The following is a 26,375-nucleotide window of genomic DNA, read 5'->3' as shown; positions in this document are numbered from 1 at the left end:
GCATACAAATGCTTACGAACCCGAAATTGCAGCATACGCTTTATATTTAAATAGCAAGTTGGTAGGTGTTCACTGAATGTACAGCTTAACGCGTATAAATTTGACAACTTTTTAGAAGATTCCTTCGTTATTTTACTTATCATCTTCATGCTCAAATTACTTTGCATCAAGCGTCTCTGCTAACACTACGCATGCTTATTTTTGATTTTGCTGAGCACATCAAAGAAGTAACTTGGCAGACAAGACTTAAATGAGCACCTTATTGCATTGGCCCAAGAAATGCGGCAATACTTTCCTGATTTAGATGAACTAGATGTGAAGCTAGTTCGAAATCCTTTCCGACTCAAAGAACTAGACTTAGAGAGTGACTTGCAGGAAGAGCTCATTGATTTGATAAATGACTCGGGAGCTAAAAATAAATTCAATGACAACAGTATTTTTATGTACAGCACTATGGATGTTAATTATTATTCACTAGATCCACTAGTATTCACGGGACGAACTATATCGTTCTCGATTTCGCATTTTATTTCTAACAGGAAGAGCACTCAACACACGTAACATCAGCTAATGCGCGCACCACTAGATGGGAAACAAAGCATAGAATGTAAACACAACATCCCTCCAGGACTAGTTCTAAAAATATTAACAAACACTACAGTATGAAGAATAAAGTGTGAAGCCAAATGAAATAATAGTAAGCAATACAAACACAGAGTATGCAAAACTTGAGTACTAATTGAGCCTTCTATATTATGCAATAAGTGGAACTGAATAAAGGCAAATTATCACAATAAGTCAGCTAGACTACTGTACAAATACCAAAACCAAGATACCCAGAATGAATGTAATTAATTCTTCAATCTATCACAAAGTCTTTAAATCGAACTGGTAATAAACATTCACGTGGAATCGGACTACAACTAGGGCTAGGACTGAAATTAACCTGAAACTCTTCAGAGTTTCAAAACCAAAGTTCAACTTCTTAGGTACTGACACATGACGTCTCAACACCTTACCAGAAGAACTAGCACATACCATGTCTGATCCTTGAACATCGACTACCTGCGCCTACACAACAGCGACTACACAATCGCTCTGAACTATAAGCAATGTTTAGCTTGCTTCTATTCTCCTGCCTCACAAGTACCGTATCACCTTGGGATATGAAGTGATCTCTCGTACCTCCATCTGCAGACTCTTTCATCTTATACTTAAAGGTTGACTTGCAACAAAATTCACATTACAGTTATTTGGTATCATAAAATTCACCATGTCTTACTCTGTTGTGTTGTAGGTTCCAAATATATGGGAATGTGATTACAAGCTCTTAAAAGCTCAAAAACGAACAGTTAATTGCAGCCACATGTGACCGCCATAGTTTGGATTCGCTTTCCAAAACGGCTCAAATGTGACGTAGTTGTTACAAGATGGTTTCTGTTTACACTTTCATGCAACCTCATTCGTCGAAGTATTTTCACAAATATGCTTCACGCATTCAATAAAACCATATCTATTGTTCTTATGCGTCTTTTTTATCGTCATTGTAATGCTGTCACTTTTAGCACTGATATCTTATAACTTACCGTAAAAAATCGTTAAACTTTTTAACCTTAGCTCGCAGAAGTACATATTGTCTGATAATCATGATGAAGCTGTTGGTCACCTGTGATAATCGAAAAGTGCTGCAAAAATTATTTGCAAAGTATTGAGTCACGTGATCAGATTACGACTTGACAATTGAATAATGCCGAAACAAAACTGTAAAGTAACGAGCATCTATATTTAATACAGGGTCTTCAGTAAGACCCGAAGTGTTTGTCATAAACTAGTACTATGATAACTTTTATATTGAGCTTTTTATTGGCCTTTCAATACACGTGAGAACATCACTTGACAAGACGATAACCAAGCTATAATGGATACGTCAGAGAAATAAACAGATTCCAATCTACAAACAATCAAGCTTTTCGTTTTTGATCTTTTAAGAGCTTGTAATCACATTTCTACGTTTTTGGCACTTACAACACAACAGAGTAAGACATGATGAATCTTTTGATACCAATTAACTGTAATGTGAACTTTGTTGCAAGTCAACCTTTAAACAGGGCATCGGAGTCAGATACCTCTTCATCCGTGCTCTTTACGCAATCGGTAACCACAGGAAGTTTGGTCTTCATCTTCCAGCCAAACATCATAGAATAGGGGGTTCTACCTGTCGCCACATGTGGTGTAGCCATATAAGCCATAGAAAACTCCATCATAGCCCTTTCCAAGTCTTTTCCTTCTGACTTTGCAATCCTAAGAACCTTCAGAATAGTGCGGTTCGCCCTCTCCACCTCACCATTTGCTTGAGGCCAGATGGGTTTGATAGAAATCCGCTGAATACCACACTGAGCAAGGGAAGAGTCAAATTCCTGAAAGATAAATTGTGGTCCATTATCAGACCTTAACATCTCCGGGTAGCCATATATGGCAAACATTCTCTCAAGAAAGGATATAACTTTTTCAGACTTGATGCTTTTTAATAAACAAACTTCAAATAGCCTACTATAATAATCAATGATTACTAGTACAGATCTACCATCAGGCAAAGGACCCAAAAGATGTACGCTACAGAATTTCCTAGGACCCTGGGGCAACTTGGTTGGGGTAGTAGGAGTAGAAAGATCACTATTACAAACTATCTGACATGAAAAACACTCGCGACACAAAACCTCAGCATCCTTGTCAATTCCAAGCCACCAAACCTTCGGACATAATCTCTTGGTTTTGAGTATGCTGTGATGTCCTTCATGGGCTAAACCCGAAACCCTCTCTCGAAGGTTAGCAGGAACAAAAATACGATCTACTCGTAGTACGACACCATCACAGCTACTAAGCTCATTTCTCAGAGACTTAACTGCAGCAGAGCACAGGCTCTAATCTCCAGACTTGAGAGCCTGATGAATCATCTGCGTCTCCTGGCAAAAGTTTGCCGCTTCTTGAATGTCAGACCGATTCATCGCATTTGGAATAGCAGCCTCAGTCACAGAACAGATATATGAATCATCAAACAGAGACTCAACTACGTCATCCTTAGACACACTTAGACGTGAAAGGGAGTCGGCAATATTATTGCAGCCTGGTCTATATTCAAGTAAAAAGTCAAAAGCTTGCCATCTTCGACTCCGGCGCTCTAATCGGGGAGTTGGTTTTGACTTCACATTACCGAAAATACCAACTAGAGGTTTGTGATCTGTGACTAAGTGAAACTTAATACTAACCAGGTACATCATAAAGTGTTCACTAGCCTACATGAGGCCCAGAGCCTCATGCTTTATTTGAGAGTATTTAGACTTTGTCTGACAGGCGTCTGTGTTCATAGGCAACAACTCTAGACACTCTATTTTGAGTCTGGTACAGCACACAACCTAACCCAACATGACTAAAATCTGCTACGACTACCGTTGGGGCATCTTTATTATAATATGCAAGAGTGTGAGAAGCACCCATAAGCTTCTTGACTTTATCAAATGAGTCCTGGTGTACTTTTGACCATCTAAATGTTACAGATTTTTTAGTCAGCTCCCAGGGAAGAGTAGCAACTCTAACAAGGTCACAAACTTATCGGCCTACAGATTGAACTAAACCTAAAAACCTCTCAACTCAGTCATCATTTCTGGCCTTCTAGCAGCCTGAATCGACTTTATCTTAGATGAGTTCAGGAAAACACCATCCTTGGACAAGATGTGACCTATAAACTTCATAGAACTCAAACCAAAGCTACAGTTAGGACCATTCAATGTTAGCCCACATTCCAATAAACGTGCTATGACTTGCAACGAACGCTCTCTATGCTGATCATAGTCCTCACCAAAAACAACTATATCATCTGCCATGTTCAAAACACCACTTAGCCCACAGAGAATCTCCTGAATTGTGTATTGAAAAACCTCTGGTGCAGCTGAGACACCCATCCAGAGTCTTTTCATGCGGAACAAACCTGTGTGACTTACAAATGTTGTGATGTTCCGTGATTTTGGCTCAAGCTCACACTGAAAGAAACCTTGCCTCAAATCAAGTTTGGAGAACACCTGAGCACCGTTCGGTTCAGCCAACATCTCCTGTGTTGTTGGAACAGGATAACGCTCCGTAACTATAGCTGTATTAGCCCTATGCATATAAATGCAAAGGCGAACTTCACCATCCGCTTTGGGAACAACTACCAACGGACTAACCTAAATCAACGCTACACCTTGAACTAGCTCTATAATATCCTCATCAATCAACTTAAACAAAGCCTTCTTTACTTTATCTCTGTAACTGAATGGCAAATGATGGACTGGTTGGGCTACAGGTAGGCCTGAATGGTGTTTCAGTTTGATCCAGTGGTTGCGGTTAGTTTCTATTAAATCGAGTCAAATCTTTTATTTTCTGACATCGGACAAAACTGGAAACTCTGATTAACGGGTGCGAGTTTGAGGTGCGATTTTTCGGTATGGCTTCTGTTTCCACATCATAAATACTGCGCCTGCGTGCTTTAACCGGATACACAGAATCTTCCATGAAAGTTGACACTATTTTCTCTTGAAAGATTTTTTAATCATTGCTTTACATATATGTAGATTTCACATCCATTCTCGAAAGCTATTTATATGTCATTACACAAATTTGAAAATAAGGTTCATGAAATGAGGATGTTCAGGTGGCCTCAGTGTCATGTTAACCGCAAGCAATTATGACATCGTTTGACGCCATGGTGAGTCATCATGTGTGTCTGTTATAAACGGTGTTTGATTGAAGTTGAGGTCTATAACCGAAATGGCATGGGGAGAAAAATTGTGCAGGTCTAGCTACAGGCTCACAATTAGGATCTATATGAAGCTTTACCAAAACTTTTTTCAGCTTACCAACAAAAAATTCTGGGTACTTAGCCTTTAAAAAAGTCTCTAAATCAGCATTGTTAGTCTTCATCAAGCTACAAAAATTAGGGTCTACATTCAAAGCATGAAGTATGCTAGCAGTGTCAGCGCTCAGTAAGTTGCAAGCATTACCAGCAAGAACAAAGAACATAGCAGTAGTAGTGTTGCCATTAACAGTAATCAAGGTATCAAATTGACGTAATAAAGTTAATGGAATAGATTGATCAAATGCATATAGTCTCTTAGTAGCAGGTTTCAATTGAGTGTTCCTGCCTAGCTCATGGTAAGTACGTATATCAATATCATTGTCCACTGCTCCTGAATCAATTAGAAACGATATAATCTTACCTCTGACAATACCATTACACTTAGGAGTCTTAGTACCACACAGTTTGTTACTAACTGCGAACTGATGTCCTAAGTAATTCTCAACAGCAGAAGTAGAATCTTGAGTAATAGCATCAGTGTTAACAGGTTCCTCATTTATAGCATTAGTCTTTGATGCTGGCTTCTTTTTTCGGCAGTACTTGGCTCCAGCAAAAGGGCCTTCCTGCTGACATGTCCGGCATGTTTTTCCACGTGCAGGGCAGCTTTCATCATTGGCCTTGTGCCCAGTGTTAGAACATCTAAAGCACACCATCCTACTATCTCTACTGTTACCATGTTCAGCATTCGGTGATGAATAGGTAGGTTTAGGGTGACTCACTCTAGCAATAACACCAGTAACTACAACAGTAGTAGCACCAGGCATAGTGTACAAAGCTCCTCCATTAAGTAGCTCGACAGTACCAGCCACTTTTGCAACCGCAGCCAAGGTCTTGACATCACTATTTCCTACTAACTTGCATGTTTAGGCTGCATAATCAACTCAAGAAATAAACTGTTATCCCACGACCAAACGAGCGGATGCGAAGTTTGAGAGTTTTTATGATAAACGTATGTGCACACAACTTACGAAAATTATTCATCAACAATGAGATGAACCCTTGTTTTGAAATCTCATCAACAAATTTAACCATCGTTTTGTAGATTCGTTAAAGTATAATAACGATACAAAACACAATTAAGCCTATTTAAACATGTTACTAAGTCTTTGTAAACCGTCGGCATTATCTTAAAACTTACCCATCTGATCGGATTATACACAAATAGACAGATTAATTTGGATGAAAATCACCACAAAACGCTTGAAAAGCGTGGTTTAATAAAAGTTATGACCAGCCTACAATACGCCAATAAAGCCGTGCGACAGATAGTAGAACTATTTAGCAGTGCGCATTTCACGAGAAAACTGTGCTCATTTCACCAGTCTATGGCATTGTTTACTTGTAATCGAATTTATTCGAAGGTTTCTGTAATAAACGTAGACCGTTTGAGGCGTAGACCGAATTACAGGTATGAAATTGTGGTACACAGTTTATCAGCCTATGTTTTTTGGTCCAATCACCGAAGGTTTCATTATTCAAAACGTTAGCCGAAATTCTTTACAACTTATGTACAAGCTAGGGTCCAACTACAACGCCCCTTTATGACGAGAACACTTAATTTTGCTGCAGTTTGCAAAAAACTTTCAGACGCGTGAATGCTCATACTTGCTTTCTGTTAAAGATCGCTATCAAAACCATTCTACATTCAACGCGACCAACTTTTAAACTGTGTATAGTACACAGTAGCTTGCCATTTTACTTCTAATTTTGCATTTCAGTGTTATAATAAACATATTTCCTTATTGTTGTTGAATTACATACATTACAGTAGATTAGGCCTACAGCTTAAATTAATATTTTTTTTATCGTTGTAAAACAGGTTTGAGATAGTAGTAGATTAGGTGTGATTTTGTGTGTGATTTATTATCGTATTAAACCAAGCTTTTCAAGCTATTTCTAGAACATTTCTATTTCTATTTTAAACAAGTCTCATTCACACTATATTCTGTCAATTCCTGTTGAGAACTACTTTTTCAACAACCAACAGTACCCTTTCTTTTTTCCATTATCACTTTGGTCGTGGGCTGTATGACAGTGGAATTTCTAGTAATAAAATGTCTTCCAAAGTTCCAGCAAAATTACAGTATCTGGCTGCTTTCCTAATACGAACATCAAAATCAGCTATGGACTCTCCATCCTTTCTGGTAGTCATATGGAACTGCGTTTTCTCCAAACATTGGTTTCTCGGTTTGCCGTAGTGGCTGGTCAAGTGAGCCTTTAGGTCATCTAACGCAACTTTCCTGGGCACTTTAGGTGAAACCAAATCTCTTATAGTCTGATATTGCGCAGCACTTATGCCCATAAGCAGTACAGGCACTTTCTTACCGTCTTCAGTACCCGCTACAGCAAAGTGACAATCAAGCCTTTCCAAATAAGATTCAACTTCTGTCCCCTCCTCAAAATTTGGTATCGAAAGTCCAGCAACCATTACTGTCACATAGAAAAACGCAGGTAACAACCTCCTCGTCGCCAATTTTATGTACAGCACTATGGATGTTAATTGTTATTCACTAGATCCACTAGTATTCACTGGATGAATTATATCGTTCTCGATTTCGCATTTTATTACTAACAGGAAGAGCATTCAACACACGTAACATGAGCGCATGTGCGCATCACTAGACAGGAAACAGCATAGAATGTAAACACAACAAATCTCACCATGTTCTAGGGTGCAATGGTTACTTCATACCCATGCTTGTCAAGAGTTGTATTACGAGTATTGCTTATATTTCCTAGTACTTACTAGTGTGAGCAAGGTTTCTTTTCCCTTTTTCCCTAAAAAACAAATATCGATTGGCATTAAATGTGGATAATGATCTCAGAGTTGCTCTTTCCAAGACAGAACCCAATGTACAATGCCTGACAAGTTCAAGGCAGCGGCAGCCATCACACTAAGTAAGACTAGTATAGCAGATACACCTATTATATATAATCACCAACAGGAATACAATCATTTGAACTTTTTTCATTTTTCATTACATGCAATATGTGTAAATAGAAGACAATGTTTGAATTAATGGATAGGTAATTAATAATGTGGTTCGGTATTTCCAACTCGTAAAATCTTTGCAATGTTGCTGGGGGTACATGGCTTGCTTTCCAACTCTGAAAGGTTCTCCAGCGAGAAAAGGTCAGGGACCCCTGAAATAATGACTCGATTACATCAATAACAAATAATTCCTTTGTCGTTTCTGTTCGTATCCGAAGACCATTTTCAATTCGAAGTCTTAACAGCTTTTTTTTCATTAAAACTTTGAATGCAGCACCATAGAAATAATTAGTAACTGTAACAGGCTAATAGTAGTTCATTTTTGTGATGTGGTCTTCATACTTCGATGTATATGAAGAAAGTTTTTGCATTTTTGATGGAATTTGTGCTGCTACGTACGTATTTTAAGGCTAAAATTTTGAGTCTATTTTGGTTACATTTGGTTTCTCTTTATTTGCTCAAGAAGTGTATATTAGAGATGCCCCGATTCTAATTTCACCAGTCGATTCAGATACCGATTCGATATACCGATTCTTATTGAAAAATAATCCGATTCAGATACCGATTCAGATCTTTTGGGTTGCATAGATAATTGTTAATTTTATTATGCAAATATAAATATAATGCAAAGAAAATATAAATATTCATGTATTATTTGTTTGTATTTATGGAAAAAAGACCTACATGTATATACATTCATATACTGCCATACCGTGCATCTCGTAACGTTCGTGCATCTCGTCCATGGTTCTTGAAATCTGTTATTAATAATGGTAATTACTGTTAGTGGTACAGCTTTATCTGTGATAATTAAGTCTTTCTTCTACTGCTGAACGAACTGCTGCGCCTGTACTGTTTAGAGCAAATAAATGTTTCGTTTAATTACCGTTAGTGATTCAATTATCTCAGTGAGACGTCTTTATCTTCTATCACTATCGATGTAGCCAGTAGTACTGAAGCCTCATTTGCCACAGATGACGAGGACAGGCTAAACACCGATAAGCCACTGAGGTTAATTTATGCGATACAAACGATACATCATATAGTCAGGATCAAGAGACAGATAGATAACTTTATGGGTTTATGCATCGTCTGCTCAAATTACTTTCGTAATGCTAGTAAATGGAAACATTACACCGCATTCAAGTTTTTCATGATTGGTCTTTTGTTCGTGATTGGCTGCAATAAATCATATGGCTGTAATTGGGAAATACCGCACTTTGTAATTACGTCCTGACTAAAGCCAAAATATTCCTCAGCTGTGTGGATGTTTATTAGGCTAATAGACATAAAATAGATTGTGTGACAGGCTCGGAATTCATTAGGTAAAAAGAAGGAACTTGCAGCTGATGATTTGTTATTAGTGTAGCAGGCTAAAATACGGTTTTCTGCTAAATAGTTGACATGTAAAAAGTATCTGAAGTTTTCGATTTTTAAGAAAAGATCGGCCGATACCGATTCAGATACTTAACACCCATATCGGCACCGATACCGATTCCGATATTAGAATCGGGGCAACTCTAGTGTATACATGTTTTTTAAAATGCATCGTGTATAAGTTTTGCTCTACTAAAAATGATTTGGGCGCTAGTATCGATTAGCTCAGCTGTTCAGAAAAGGAGTTGAGGTCAGAAGACACCGTGGAAGGTATTGAACAGGCAGAAAAGTATGTAATGGTTTAAAACTGAAGCAACAATCAGAACACAACTGGCCGAGCAAATGATGCTTACACTTTGTTTTAAAAATGTTAACTTTTGTTTCAAAATAATAATTTTTGATTCGAAATCTATATATATATTTCTCAAAGTTTGTGGCTGTGTTTGTCCAGCTATAGCTATTAAAATCTTGGAATAGAGAATCCGTAGCACGGAGGATTTGATCTTGGACCCTCCTGTTTGCCAGTCTATTGCCATACCAATTCGTATCAATATGCTATACCCGGGCAACGCCGGGCATTCAACTAGTAATATTATATATGATATATTATATCATATAAAATATACCTATTTGAATGCCTGCGTTGCCTGGGTAATAAATGTCTTATGCTTTAATGTTGTTATATGTAGATAATGAAATGATATATTATACCATACATCTTTGTCTGCATATGACAAAATTACGGCATCTTGGTAGTCATTGAAAATCAATGTAATAGTAGCTAGCAATCCGTTTTGATTTTCTTTGTCAGGGTGTCTATACTGTGCATTCGCACTCTTTTCCTTCTATGATGCGGTTGTTTAGTTTGTAAACATCGATTTTACTTTGAAAATTGAATCTGCCACTGCTCTTTAATTTTGAAAATGCCTTATGATCATATTATGTGGATGAGTCAATTTTTACAAATTCATAGTTTTTTCCATCAATAGTTATTTTTATAGAAAGAAGAAACACCAGCTATGAAGGTGTTTTGCTATGCTGCATAGTTTTTTTTAAACTGATCACAATAACTTTAACCATAGTAGGCCTACAGGTTAACACTGCTCATCTAGATTATTCTTTGTATTTTTATTATATTCTTAAAGCAAATTCATGTTCAGAGTGTTTGTTGTCTTTTTGTAAAATTAATCCTTGCAAGAAGGCTTAAAGCCTCTACAAAGTACATTACAGAAAGTGTAGGCATTGTAGAGTCTCTTTCCCACTTTATTACTGGGTTTTCATGCCTCAAATTATTCCAAAGTTGACCTCTGCTGACGAGTTCATACCCTACCAGTTCAACAATTTGGAGCTGCACTTTAACGATCTTTCCAAGACGAGTGATGTACTCTTTGAGGAGTTATGTACTCCTCAAAACAAAACTTGTTAAAGCAGATTCACTTTAAGTTCAGGAACACTTTACAATTCGCTTAAAGTGAAGTGTAAAGTAGCCGTAAACTTTAAACTTTACGTTTTGCAAGTTTTTTGACTAACTCAGCCAGGATACATGATCAGAATTTTCTTTTTGTTTTCCTTATTGCTGTTTTTTATATTACAAAACAGCAACAGAATTTACTACTTGCTAAACAAATATTACTTCAAAGGTCGCATGAACGACAATCAGTTTTAGTAAAGAAATTTGTATACTAGAAGAGTTAAGCAAAGGAAGAGGTCAGCACCAGTCCAGTAGGAATCTGTACAGCTGGTAGGTTAAGTTATTTAATGAATACGGTAATAAAATGAATAAAAATATAATTTTCTTATCATTGTTGCTTTTAGTGATGTCTGCATCTAGGTCACACTATTACATAGTTTATGTTATACTTTTTATAAGCATTCCTACTTGGCACGAAATATCTCAACAGCCTTTTAGCATACTGAAGTTACTCAGGCCATGTAAACATGGGTTTGTGGTCTTTTTCCATCCAAAGTCTGTACAACTAATGGATCAGCTCCAGAGTTTGTAATTGGTTTAAGATAGGAAGTCTTCCAGCATCCATTTCGCAGCGATGCCTTCCATGATTGTAAAGACTTCATTATTGCGAACTGTTCATTTTTTTACTGCAGTGTTTGTTAATTACTCTGTTCAACGATTAATTGTTTGAAATTGATATATTTTATGCTTATCAAGAAAAACAGCATTGGTTTATCAAATAATAACAATATGTAACATCTAGGGCAGAGGCCATAAAAAGAATCAATCGTTATATTGTTGAATTACTCTATATTACCGTTTTCACGTAATATTACAGCCATCCATTCTAGAAAGGATTTCTCACGATTTCTCACATTTTTTCCCACATTTCATGAGAAGACTATCCTTACTCCAGCATTCTTATGTGTAAGTTGCAACAGATTTGGTAAAATCCTGCAGTTTCTTCATCAAATACAATATGAGTCTGGTTTTCTCGTTTACAATTTGTATTTTGTCTAAATATTTGAGTGGTCAACAATAAATTCACCGAAGTGACAAGAGTGCAATCTAGCAAACCAGCTCTACTTATCAATAGATGATGTTTACCTAATCTTTTAAAGTTATCAGGATCAATGTTTCTTTCTTCTTTATAAAAACTTTGTTAAGAGTTCTCTGTTCAAGAATTCTGTCTAGATAGCTTTGTAGGAAAGGAAACTAATGCCTATCCACTGACATTGTTTTAGGCTTTTCTAAGGCGGACGCCATGTCTGGATGCCATTTTGGAAGATATTTTCGAAGACTGACGAGGTTCTCTGTCAGAATTCTACTGCTCATCAGTTTATTTGCTGGCTTCGTCTTGCTTTTATTCAGGTCTGTCAACTATAACACGGAAGGTACGTATCTTGGCTTTGCTAGTAGTCTATAGAAGGATCTGTATAGAAGTTACCTCACCCTACAATTTACTAGTACACAGATTAGTTACCAAACCTTTTTGTAAAAGCCTATTCTAACAAAACTAGCTCTTTGTAAGGATATCATTATGCATATTCTCTGAGCAGTCTGTCTCCATAGCACACCATTTGTAGTTAGCAAGTTCTATCAAGCTTCGTGTATGTTAACCAATGGGCTAGCAAACTTTGGGCTGGAAGTATTCGCCGTCAGTTTATTCCGATTTGGCTGCATTCTCGAATAATTTTTTGGTTCTCTATTCTGTACCCCAACAATAGCGAAATATACCTATGCTACATAGTGTCATTGTTGGTGCAGAATGTGAAGCTGTTTATCAGGAAGTGCGTTACCATACTTTCATTTGTATTCAAAAAAGTAAATTTGTCTTTTTTTATTTATCTGACATTCTCTGAGTTCTTTCTACTCTCACTTGGACACATGTCATATGTACAAAAGTCGAAAATGATGGGATTAACCGATATAGTCCACTCATCATTTTATTCTATTACAATAAACAACCAAATTGGTTTACGCTATATTGCATGAGCTCGTTCAGTATGTATTCCATAGACTTAATTTTTTAACTTTATCCGACTTCATTGAAAAATGTCTATGTTCATGTGTTTAAAGCTGTAATGGTTCCTGTCAAGAGTATTGAGTTGTGAGACTGCCTATATCACGGTATAGTTCTTCGTGCCAGCTTTTAAACCTTAGCATAATTTCTGTTGATAATTACATGGTGCGCGCATGTTTATTATGATAGTAGGAGCATGAACAGGTTTAAGTTAGCAACAGGTATAAAAAGATTTTATGCTCTTTTTATTGTATACTCATGTTGAAAATGAAGTGCATGAGTCGCCAAATGCTAGAGCATGAAAACGCAGCGCATGATTTTCTATTCGTTTGCACACTTTCCTTGTCCGCAGTTTTGCTAAGTAGTGGAAACATCAGTTGAATTAAGGCAGGCACAAGAACCATAGGCAAACTTTTCATGTTCTTTCTGATTGTACTCTCATATTGGCAGCATAACGCATGGGTTAGCGGATGGAATGATTAGAGGATGGAATGCAGTGATAGAGTTATTCATTTGAAAAAATGGCCATCGCGTCATATGGCAATTTTGTTAGTATAAACAGCGCCTCTGTTGACAGTTTGGTTTTGTGAACTCCTTCATTCATCTGTGTTTAAATGAAGCGAAATAATATTGACTTCCTGTCTGCCACTTACTAACATACTCGCCATTTCCCTTAGAGCAGCGTCAGAGAATGATAGTATAAAGATGACGACTTGATGCTTATTTAGGTCAAAGAGAGTAACTTATGTGGAACCATTATTCGTGTTCATTTTTATTGTTGTTATAAAACTCACAAATATCAATATTATATCAAAAACATTTTTTACAAAGTCCATATTGTTAACTCGAAGGAAACCTTTGTTAAAATCTCTTGAGTTTCATCCAAAGCTTAGTTTAAGACACTTTGAATCAGCAGGTTCATGTGGTAAATGTTTAGTCAGTTCCATGTATTTATAATGCTTTTATCTTTGTCATCAAATGTACATACAATTATAGATGCCATTTCAAATTGTTCATTTTAATAAAACTGTATTGTTTGTTTTCCAGATTGACAGGTGGTAAATTCAAATGATTTCAGCATTAACTTGCTGTTAAAGAAACCTGGAAACCAAAAATCTTTCATCTCATTCAATTCTCGATAAACTCAGCTTAGAGTATATGTGAAGTAACAAAAGAGTTGTGGCGATATAGTGACAAAGCTACAGTGGTGATACAAATTATGGAACCGCCTTTGAGTTTGAGTAACTAATGCACTATAATGGCTCTCATATTAGTTATATTCAGTCCAGATATGAAAAGTTATATATCATTAGAAAGGGAATTTTATCAGCTGTCGCATTGTTTAGTTTTTTTCTGCATCCAAACATAATTCCATCGCTAGTGCAGTTAAAAGTGCAACTAGTCAGGGTGTCTCATAACAAGTCACTTTTTTCAAAAACAGTAGTCTGGTGAATGTCTAGAATTTCCAAATTCTTTGATCTGCTCAGTTTAACAATCATCTAAGACAACAATTGCATTGAGTGAGATGTTGTTCATTACGCAACGTAACCCAAGTAGTATTGAAAAGTCCTTCTGCTCTCAGTAAAAGTCATTCTAATAACTTCATCATCATGCCTCAACATCTCACGAAAGAAAAGCGTGCTGTAACAATTCACCTTCATTAGCAAGGGAAATCGCAGAGGAAAATTGCAAGGGAGGTAGGTTGCTCTAAGAAAGGTGTATTTCAAACAATCTGCAGATGGAAGGAAACTGGTCAAGTTGAAGAAAGGGCTGGTAGGGGAAAGAAAAAGCTAGCAACAGATCGAGTGACCAGACGCCTAGTGAGGCTTTCTTTGGTTGATAGACATCTAACCAGTCCTCTGCTAGCCAGTGAGTTAAAAGAATCAACAGGTACAGAGTTAGCACCATCAACTGTTTGCAAATCATTGAGAGATCATGGCTTACGAGGCTGTAAAGCTCGTAGAAAACCTTTGTTATCATCTCAGCAAAAAAGGCTCGTCTACAATGGGCAAAAGATCATGTGAATTGGTCACCAGAAGACTGGAGAGCAGTATTATTCAGCGATGAGGGCACATTTACTGTGCAAAATCACTCTGGCAACAATTATGTAAGAAGGAAACCTGGTGAAGAGTTTAAACCAGAATGTATTTTACCTACGATAAAGCATCCCATCTCAGTAATTGTGTGGGGTTGTTTCTCCGCTGCTGGTTCTGGTAGATTAGATTTTGTTGATGGTATGATGATTGCAAAAAAATATTGTGGAGTACTACAAAGTGTGATGATACCATCTGCTAGAAGTTTGTTTGATAAAATGTGGCTGTTTCAGCAAGATAATGCTCCATGCCACACAGCCAGAAGAGTAAAAAAGTGGTTTGCTGACAATAACGTTAACACTCTGACTTGGCCTTCTCAGTCACCAGACCATAACCCAATGGAAAATTTGTAGGGCAGAATAGGCAATCTTGTAACTAAAGACAAACCAACTAATAAAAGAAGATTGATGGAGCTTATTGTGCAATTCTGGCATCGAATAGTGACACCTGAAGAGCTTCAGACGCTGACAGATAGTATGCCCAGGCGCTTCCGAGCAGTGAATGACAACAAAGGCTGGCCAACCAAATATTGATCATCTTCAGGACCAAAACAGCTCTTTTCAAAGCTACTATACCTTGTCTTTAAGTTAATTCACAATAAAAGCCATTTCAAAGAAAAGAAATATGTTATTTTATGACTTTTGGTCAGACACTATTTAATAGAAATGACAACTGTACAGTAACTCTCTGACGGCTTTCAGTAAACCTCTAATAATATTTTTATAGAAAACACGATGTGATTTTAATTAAAGTTTATCAAAAAGCCAACATTGTGACGATTCAAATGATATATAACTTTTTATAGCTTCGTAAAATTTTGATTGTAGAAAAAACAAACACAACTCAGAATTCATTGCTATGTAACGAAAAATAGAGGCGGTTCCATAATTTGTATCACCACTGTATATGCTGCCAATCAAAAAGCCCAAATTGTACAAATCGATGCAATTCGATTGGCCTGTATTATATGATTTTAATTACTTAAACCATTTGCAAGTAATAAGAAGTATTGTCCTCTATTTTATAGCTGAGGTTATCAAAATTTAAATGTGATCACTTTTTGGTTTCCGTTTCTTTCTGATACCTAATTTTCTGAAATTTTGCTATTTATATAATGCTTTCATCTAAGAAGAGCTTCACCTCTCCCTTTCATTGTGTAACAGAAAAGTCTGGCCAACTGTGGTTTCATGAAACTAAACTCTCGTGGCTTCTAACATTCATGACACCGGTTGGCAAGGTTTCCCACGCTTGCATAAATTGTGTAGGCACGCTTGTAGTTTGCACTCATGATTCTAGTTTTGCTAGTGTTTGATTTTCTAACTCGCTCTGCTTTGTCAGGTAAGCATACACTGTCCAAACAATGGGTATGTATGTTATGAGATGCTTCTTTGTCTGTTCCGAATATATTGGATGCCTGCGCATCTTCTGAGTACGCCTTCATATCAATATATCATCAATCAGGAATTGCCTTCACATGAATCTTTACCTCATATTCGAAGTCTTTATTTAGATAAATTCTAATATATGTCTGCGTGTTTATGAATTGCTGTACATTTATGTGTATTTGAAAGTACCTCTATGTCTGTGGTCTCTAGATGTTTTTGCAGGTGTAGATAGCTCATTGCTTGGTTATCACATATTCTATGTTTCTATGAATTTTGTATGTCTGTTTCTTTCATGTTTTTTACAAGTTTCAGAAGAAAAAGCGAGAATTTCCTCTACTAACACTCTATAATATTCTTTCTAACCATTTGCAGAACCCGTGCGTGGGGCATATAAAAATATTTGCTACTTGACTGTCAAGAGTGCGTCAGAATGTGGGGAGATTTGCTCTCTGGATAGTTTGTGCCACTACTCCGCGTTTTATCCGTCACGCGTTACTTCCAACTGCTTTACTCAGCTCTTTGCTAGGGACTCTCAAGGCGACTGTATGCCACACAATACATCAGAGTATATTATACAACCCAAAGGTATGGTTGCTTACTCTCCGTTCACATGTATGAGTACACAATACATCGGAGTATATTATACAACCCAAAGGTATGGTTGCTTACTCTCCATTCACATGCATGAGTACACAATACATCCGAGTATATTATACAACCCAAAGGTATGGTTGCTTACTCTCCATTCACGTGCATGAGTACACAATATATCCGAGTATATTATACAACCCAAAGGTATGGTTGGTTACTCTCCATTCACATGCATGAGTACACAATATATCCGAGTATATCATACAACCCAAAGGTATGGTTGCTTACTCTCCATTCACAAGCATAAGTGTATTGCTTGGCTTCAACTTAAACATAAGATAAGATTACAATCATTCACACTTGTGCATAATGTCAATGCAGATTATTTTGGAGAGAGGACAACAGAATTACAGCAAGAGATTTTTACTATTTCTTAGAAATATTTATATAAATTATATTATGTTATTTGCAATGGAATAATGTTATTGCAATGTTATATGCAAAATTGCAATGGGTGATATACTATAATTGCTACAGTGCTACCATGTCCCTTTTGAATGGTTTTTGTCTTATTATGTGACACCCGATGTCTTTTCATCCCCCCCATACCACATTTCTTCGCCAGACAATATGGAAAAAAATTTCTTTCAAAATTCAAGTTCGGCAATCAGCGCGCTGAATATGTCTGAATAGCAAAAATGCTGATATGCTATTCGTCGCAATCTTTCCCAAAACGGTTGAGAGAGATACAATGCTGGCTCTCTCTCAGTTCAGTGTTATTTGTTATAAGTTATAGTGAAAGCGAAACCAGAAACAGATAAGTAAGAAAATTTTAAAGATGACAAAATTAAAGTTAAGTTTATAAAAATACATGCTAAAACTTAGCTTTGTGTGCTTTGTGTGTCTATACTCTTCCATACAACATTTTCGCTTTACGATACCAACACCGGAAAAATTAATGTAGTTCGGCGAGGTTGCACTGTACTATTAATATGCACTTTGTCTTTTTGTTTCAGAAAAACTTAATGCTATAGAGTCGTACCAGGAAGAAAGTTTAGTTCATGCCTCAGCTTGTCACAGACCGAATTACCACCCTTATGATGCCTCCATAGCTGACATCACTGATCGACAACCAATTATGAAAGAGTATAAATGCAAGCAAACAATAAAACGAAGATTTGCGATTAAAAATGATGAAATACGATTAACAACTTCAACAATGATAGGTAAATCTTTTTCGCCAGATATAATAGGTAAACGTTCACTAGATATTATAGGTGAACATCTTCCACTACATATTATAGGTAAACCATTCCTACTAGATATTATAGATAAAACATTCCTACCAGGTATTATAAATAAAACATTCATGCCAGTTATTATATGTTAAACTTCTGCCATATTTTTGGATTCGTCTGCATTGTTGATAAACCATAGTCTATTCGCTGGCTCTTTTTGCTACCTAGTATTAGGTATTTTACCAAGTATCAGGCACATTACTTAATATCAAGTTCATTACCTAGTATCAGGCACATTACACAGTATCAGGCACATTACTTAGTTTCAAGTGCATTACCTAGTATCAGGTACATTACCTAGTATCAGGTGCATTACCTAGTATCAAGTACATTACTTAGTATCAGGTACATTACCTAGTATCTGGTACATTACCTAGCATCAGGTACATTACCTAGTATCAGGTACATTACCTAGTATCAGGTACATTACCTCGTATCAGGTACATTACGTAGTATCAGGTACATTACTTGGTATCAGGTACATTACCTAGTAACAAGGACATTACCTAGTATCAGATCAGGCACATTACCTAATATCAGGTACATTATTTAGTATCAGGCACAGTACCTTGTAACAGGGACATTACCTAGTATCAGGTACATTACGTAGTATCAGGTATATTACTTAGTATCAGGAACTTTACCTAGTATCAGGTACATTATCTATGGTGTCTTACAGTGCCTCGCGTTATGTGTTCACAACTAGAGTTGCATAACTCGAGTTGCACAACTCGAGTTGTGAACACACAACGCGAGTTTGTAAAAGTAAGGTGCAATATATTGGTATTACGGTAGCATAACCATTGATCTGGTTGTATTAACAATGGTACATCAATAGGCACCTGTTAGCTAATAGAAATTAAACTATGTGTGTACTGTAAAACTAAAGCTACTGGCGAATTATAGTGTGCCGAGTTTGCAACTCGAGTTGTACAACTCGAGTTGCAAACTCGAGTTTGTAAATATAACTCGAGTTGTACAACTCAAGTTACACAACTCGAGTTCATCGAAAACCCAAGCCGAGTTCTTTCAACAACGACTCGAGTTCAACAACTCGGCTTAAGAACATCTCATCATTTCATTTTCTCTAGCTATATTTTTATATGGAATTTTTTTTGGTGCATCATTAAACATCGTTGACATAATTTCTAAGTTTGTTAATTTTCGGTGTTCATTCAGCTTCTTGTCAGGTTGTAAAGAGATAACTCTTTTTTCATTTGAAAAAGAAGTGGCCCGGCTCCCACATAGATTGTTTTTTAATTTGCCTTTTACATTCTACAATTGTTTTTGTCTCGTTATATTTATAGAAATAAATATGCGAAAATATCGCCAATATATATAATTTAAATGTGTATATATATTTAAATAATTATTATTAAATTTCTGTTAATGTTCTGCAAATGAGACACCCCAATTACTCACTTTGCTTTTTTTACAAACCCGTGTTAGTTTTGCGTAACATAACTCAAGCTCATCAAAAACCCAGGCCGAGTTGTACAACTCGGCAACTCGAGTTGTACGACTCGAGTTGTAAAACTCGAGTTTTACAACTCGAGTTGCGAACACGGAGCGCGAGGCACTGTAAGGCGCCATAGCTGTTGCTATTGATCCCTTGTTCTCATGATTCATCTTAGCGAGCCGTGGTAAACAGTTTAGTTATGTCTGCTATATTTATACTAATTATTTCACTTTTGACTTTATCCCTTGTTCTCATGACTCATCTTAGTGAGCCGTGGTAAACAGTTTAGTTGTGTCTGCCATATTTATCCTAATCATTTCACTTTTGACTTTATCCCTTGTTCTCATGACACATCTTAGCGAGCCGTGGTAAACAGTTTAGTTATGTCTGCTATATTTATACTAATCATTTCACTTTTGACTTTATCCCTTGTTCTCATGACTCATCTTAGCGAGCCGTGGTAAACAGTTTAGTTATGTCTGCTATATTTATCCTAATCATTTCACTTTTGACTTTATCCCTTGTTCTCATGACTCATCTTAGCGAGCCGTGGTAAACAGTTTAGTTGTGTCTGCCATATTTATACTAATCATTTCAATTTTGACAACTACAGGTTTGCTCTCTGTCTATTAAATTGTTCTGCCATTTTAGCATTAGATGAAATACTAACCTAATGCTAGCATACGAGCCTGCCTTAAAGTAACACAGGGTGATGTGTGATGCTACTTGCATGACTTCAGAGTTGGTCTCATTTAGGGGAAAGTTGTAAATTCCGATACATATACAGAACATATGATTATGCCGAAACGGATGAAGCAGCATTTTTCACCGATTGGCTGTCACTGACAAACAAGCCCACAGAACTGACTGATGAGTTTGTGGAAATTGTCTGCACTTGGGCGTTTGTAGAGGTAGGAGGTTGTGCATGGGTCTTGTGTAGCTGGTTTTCTTTGTACACATGTTACAAATAATCTTACATGAGAAGGTACTGCATGCTATAATTAATCTAAGAATCAGCACTATATTAGGTTTCACGAAGCAACTATGAATGTCTAAATGCTGTCATCACTAACTTGTTATGAGTCTGTCACTCTGAGGCCATGTTAACCCAGATTAAACAGAATTTTAATATGACAACCTCATACGGTGACCCTGTGTGATCACTCATAATGAACATAAATATTGTAACATATATAATTGTTACTCTGATTACTTGAGGTATGTATTGTTATGGTACATAGATACTTGAGCTATGTATTCATATGGTATCTAGTTACTTGAGGTATGTATTTTTATGGTATTTAGTTACTTGGGGTATGTATTGTTATGGTATTTAGTTACTTGAGATATGTATTATTATAGTATCTAGCTACTTGAGGTATGTATTGGTATGGTACCTAGTTACTTGAGGTATGTATTGTTATGGTATCTAGTTTCTTGAGGTATGTATTGTTATGGTATCTAGTTACTTGAGATATGTATTATTATAGTATCTAGCTACTTGAGGTATGTATTGGTATGGTACCTAGTTACTTGAGGTATGTATTGTTATGGTACCTAGTTACATGAGGTATGTATTGTTATGGTATCTAGCTACTTGAGGTATGTATTGTTATGGTATCTAGCTACTTGAGGTATGTATTGTTATGGTATCTAGTTACTTGAGATATGTATTATTATAGTATCTAGCTACTTGAGGTATGTATTGGTATGGTACCTAGTTACATGAGGTATGTATTGTTATGGTATCTAGCTACTTGAGGTATGTATTGGTATGGTATCTAGCTACTTGAGGTATGTATTGTTATCGTATCTAGTTACTTGAGGTATGTATTGTTATGGTATCTAGTTACTAGAGGTATGTATTGTTATGGTATCTAGCTACTTGAGGTATGTATTGGTATGGTACCTAGTTACATGAGGTATGTATTGTTATGGTATCTAGCTACTTGAGGTATGTATTGGTATGGTATCTGGCTACTTGAGGTATGTATTGTTATCGTATCTAGTTACTTGAGGTATGTATTGTTATGGTATCTAGTTACTAGAGGTATGTATTGTTATGGTATTTAGTTACTTGATGTATGTATTGTTATGGTATCTCCTTATGTGAAGCATGTATTGTTATGCTATCTAGTTACTTGTGGTATATACACTATATTACGCATATGTATATCATGTGGTTTTTTGTTTCCTTGCTTCGTTCACTAAGACTATGTAAAGAGTCCATCTTTATTTTTATTCTATACTATTGCACAGGCAGAAGTAAACATGTATTTCTGGCAGCATTTAATCATAGCTCTGCATATTGAACACCTTTAAAGAGCCTAATAAGATTTACTACTATACTAGGTACTCCCTAGTACAGTTTAATCTATGAATTTTAACAGCATTACTCGTTATGATAGCTTTGCTTTCCACAGCCCAGGGATACACTCTCTGCTCATTGTTGCCTACAATTGACCTTTGCTGACTTCATCACAGTATCCTCCCATAGATTTTTGGCATGCACTCTGCATTGATTGTTGTTTATAATTGACCTTGGCTGACCTATTAGTTGTACGCGTTGTTCAGTGGTTTTGACATAGATCAAAGTCAGAACAAGATATATTAGAGTTAATAAAATTCTTGCGTTACATGTGCTCGTGAATCATCAATACCATTATCAAAACATTTGTTGGTTCTTCAAGTGTGGCTACTATTAACTTTTATGAGAGCTTCATTTTTCATAGTCCAGACACACCATTTCTATTCCTTGTTATTTTCACCTAACCTTGCTTGGACGATTTAGTCAAAAACTTGGCTCTTTTTACGGACATACAGAGACTACTCCAGCTATGTATCTAGTAAACTCACATATTTAGTCAAAAACTTGGCTCTTTTTACGGACATACAGAGACTACTCCAGCTATGTATCTAGTAAACTCACATATTTAGTCATAAACTTTGCTTCTACAGACATACAGAGACTACTCCAGCTAGGTACCTAGTAAACTCATATATTTAGTGATAAACTTTGCTCCTTCTACAGACATACAGAGACTACTCCAGCTATGTACCTAGTAAACTCGCACAGAGACGAGCTAAGGAAGCTCTAGAAAGGAAAGTCAAACAAACTAAATCACGTAGATTCACAGAAAAGATGAGCATTTTGATGTTTGGTATTGACTCCACGTCATTGAATCAGGGCTATAGACACCTGCCGAGGACTGTCGGATATTTGAGACAGAATCATAATCTGGTCACATTCAAAGGGTTAGTAGCACACTATTGACTTTTTCATGCCTGGTAAGCTTGGGACAGATATTTCCAGTACAAACTCCTGTACAAGCTTTTTCAGTTGGTGCATTTATCAATGTTCATTCGTCAGCTTTACTGTCGTAATTGCTGGTTTGACTTACTTACTTTCACATTGCATGTTGTAAGCATTACATAAGGCTGGTTCACACTATATCATTGTGTCCGGGTTAACACACATACGTGTTCACACAATACTTTGGTCATCGTCTGTGATATCAATGTTTATACTATCATAAACCCATCCGTGTTTCCATCAAATCATCTGTGACTTGACATTCTTATTACACATCACAGTTGCTGAAACGATGATTTACTAGTCCCGCAGCAACTGTCATGAAAGAAAACATAGATCAAGCAATTCATAACGGCCAATCACAATCACTGAAGTGATGCACATTGTATAGGTTCTTGCAAATGCTCGGCACACTATCGGAAGCAGCAATCTTTCTCGACGTATCAGCATTGCCTCAATGATGCCATCGGTTTACAGTGAACACAGTCGACAGATAACCGCCGAGAGGATGTCTGTCTGAAGACCTGAGTGTGATAATTGTCTATATTTAATTGATTTTCAGTATTTCGTGCCCAACACTAGAACTTTGTTCTTTATTGACGATGTACTCACCTATATAGAGGTGAACTGTCAATTGAGTTGATTCCAATTTTATTTTAATCATCTCTAACATTATCAAATCTATCAGTTTCAACATTATTCACAGCCTCTCTTTCTTAAGTGAAATATAACAGCCTGGTTTGTCCAAAATTATATTCACCCATTTTACATTTCTCTGGATGATGGATATTCTATGTAAAGAGCCACTAGATTGAAGGTACAATTCTGAAGTCTATCTGTATAAAGAATAGAAGCTATCCATACTCGCGACAGCGTCTGCTGCTTATACAAACTGAGAAATAATCCTACTTGATAAATATGTAACAGCACTGAATTTTGTTAAATAAGGCAGCAGGCAAAATGTCCTTAAATCCTTGACAATGCTTGGCTAACAACATTCATTTCAGTTAAAAGCATCCGTAATTCAACCCTGCGTGAAAGTTTTAAATTAGATTTTGACAATTCTTTTGACAGGATTCCATTTAATCATAAATGGTTAGACAACTTTTAATTTAAATCATTTTTGTGTTAGTAGGTTACTCTGAATTAAGTTCTCTCTTGAAGTCATTACCTATGATCCTGTTAATTCTTGCAATCGTTGAGCAGCTACACTACTTACATTTCCTTACATTGTTAAAGTCGTTTGGTATACCAACTTTTCAACATGAGATATGGACTTCCCACAAATATTTGATTCTACACCGAAAGTATTTCCAAACAAACAATGTTTGAAATTTTCAACATCTCAGAGTTTATAATTAGAGGTAAAAAGACCAGAGAAATTTCAAAAAACAAAAATCTACACGAATAATAAAAAAAATAAAACTAAGTTAGTTGAAGCTTTAGCTAGTATATGGTAGAGTAAGTAACATTGTAATTCTCTAGCACCACATTTACCTCTGTTCATTGCTGTACTTACACTTATTTCATGTCTCTAGGCTAAAGATAACAATACAAACCTTTATTTAATGCTCATTGCTTTATGTATATCCTTCTTTACCCTTTACTAAATGTTTTATTTTTACTTTTATAGGCTTTTTTACAAGTGTTTAAATATTTGAAAACATGAGTTTTAACATATAAAGCGAATCTTGGAACAAATTTTATTCCATGTGTAGAGGTATGGTTGTAACATGTATTTGATTGTTTATGTTTATGATATTTTAGCTAGGTCTGACTTAAGTCCAGCGTTTGTGTGTAATAGTTCAAGTAATAATTCATGTGTGTAATAATAAAACCAAGAAATATAATAATGGCTGTTTTACTTTATGTTTTTAGCTATAATAGGCTGCAAGATAACACATTCATGAACCTGTACACGGTGCTGACAGGCAGGCCTGTAGAAGAAGGGATCGGCATCAGTTTCAACAGATTCTTTGATGATGACCCCCTTATATTTAAGTGGTTTAACAACGACAGTTTCGTAACTGGCTACTATGAGGACTGCAAGACTGGAGCCCTCTTTAACTGGCTAAAAAAGGGATTTCATTACAAGCCGTCTGATCACTATTCTAAACCATTTTCTGTTGTGGCCGAGCAGAGAATAGCTAAAAGTTGGTGGGTCGACTTTTGTTACCTCGATAAGGGGATGCATGTGTGGGAAGGAGATTGGACATCATCGTTCGTAAAACAGTATTCTAAGATCAATTTTACTTACTTTTTATGGAGCTGGACAACGATGGTATCTCACGAGAACGCTAACTCTCTCGGCCAATCAGATGTGTACTATTATAATCTCTTTCGAGACCTTGACAAATCGAACTCTCTAAACAACACCATTTTAGTATTCTATTCGGATCATGGCTATCGTTATGGAGGACTTAGAGCCACTAAAATAGGTCAAAATGAGGAAAACAGTCCCATGATGCACTGGATTATTCCGGAATGGTTTCAGCGCAAGTACGCTAAGGAAATGGAGATATTTAAAGTAAATGCTGACAATAGACTCACTTCACCGTACGACTTGCATAGAACTTTACTAGATTTTGCGGACGGAGCGCTGTTGTCAGCTGCTGCCGCTGGTATGGAAAATTATGGAAAAAGTTTTTTTGAACCGATAGACGAAAAAAGGACTTGCGCTGATGCCGGTATTTCTGACCATTTTTGTGGCTGTCGAAGCTCTTCAGAATACCCTCTTGATGATAAGCTAACACAGGAAGCCGCACAAGCTATTGTAGATCGAGTTAACGAGTTAACCGAAGTTAACAGAAACCTCTGCCTTACTTATCAGTTACGCTACATTAAAGCTGCGAATATCAACCACAGGTACGATATTCAAGACTCTAATATTAATGAACTTTTAGTGACAATCGGAATGAAGCCGAGCGATGCCGAGTTTTCAGCAACAGTTCATGTGTATTTGGATGGCTCCAAGAAAGCAGAGGTGAAGGGCATCAGTAGGGTCAGTCTTTACGGCCAATCAGCTAACTGTGTTGCTGACTTTGAAATGAGGCTATACTGCAGCTGTAAATCATATTTTAACTAATAACCCTTTTATTATTGTGTGTAAAAACTTGTACAAAACTCACCATTTATTTATAGTATTTTTATGGTTTTTCTTGCCCTTATGCATGCTTTATTACTCAAAAGGCCTAGCTTGTAGACATTAATAAGTAGGCCTTCATGCATTTTGTTAAATATCCTGTTGCTTAGACAAAACTGCTCAAATGTCAACCTCTCAGTTGACTCGCTGTTTGTCGGGAAATTCAAAATATTTGCCTGAGTAGTATATAGTGTTGTAGACTATTGTTATATACTAACAATAACCTATAGTGTTATAGACTATTGTTATATACTGTTAATAACCAATAGTGTTATAAACTATTGTTATATACTAATAAATGGTCTTTTTTTAACTAGATCTAGTGTGAACTTAGCTGATAAAGTACGGGTATTTTTACAAA

General features: G+C 36.4%; 1 protein-coding gene across 1 annotated transcript; it reads left to right on the top strand.

Annotated features, from left to right (window-relative positions):
• On the top strand, positions 1-26,332 carry LOC137401082 (uncharacterized). The gene is made up of 7 exons (XM_068087434.1): positions 1-61; positions 11,955-12,104; positions 16,584-16,796; positions 17,819-18,028; positions 20,316-20,470; positions 22,591-22,814; positions 24,751-26,332. The coding sequence occupies exons 2-7, from the start codon at positions 11,975-11,977 to the stop codon at positions 25,955-25,957; spliced, it is 2,139 nt and encodes a 712-aa protein (XP_067943535.1). The 5' UTR covers positions 1-61; positions 11,955-11,974; the 3' UTR covers positions 25,958-26,332.
• Positions 26,333-26,375: the final 43 nt, after the last annotated feature.

This window comes from Watersipora subatra, chromosome 7, assembly GCF_963576615.1.
Source record: "Watersipora subatra chromosome 7, tzWatSuba1.1, whole genome shotgun sequence".
Taxonomy (NCBI): Eukaryota; Metazoa; Bryozoa; class Gymnolaemata; order Cheilostomatida; family Watersiporidae; genus Watersipora; species Watersipora subatra.
The sequence above is the reverse complement of the archived record's forward strand: the minus strand, read 5'-3'. Positions and strand labels throughout refer to the sequence as shown.

Coding starts and splice junctions, on each gene's coding strand:
- LOC137401082 (XM_068087434.1), top strand. CDS start 11,975: ATGTCTGGATGCCATTTTGGAAGATATTTTCGAAGACTGACGAGGTTC. Junction 18,029..20,315: donor AACAACTTCAACAATGATAG/GTAAATCTTTTT, acceptor GGTCTCATTTAG/GGGAAAGTTGTAAATTCCGA. Junction 22,815..24,750: donor AATCTGGTCACATTCAAAGG/GTTAGTAGCACA, acceptor TTATGTTTTTAG/CTATAATAGGCTGCAAGATA.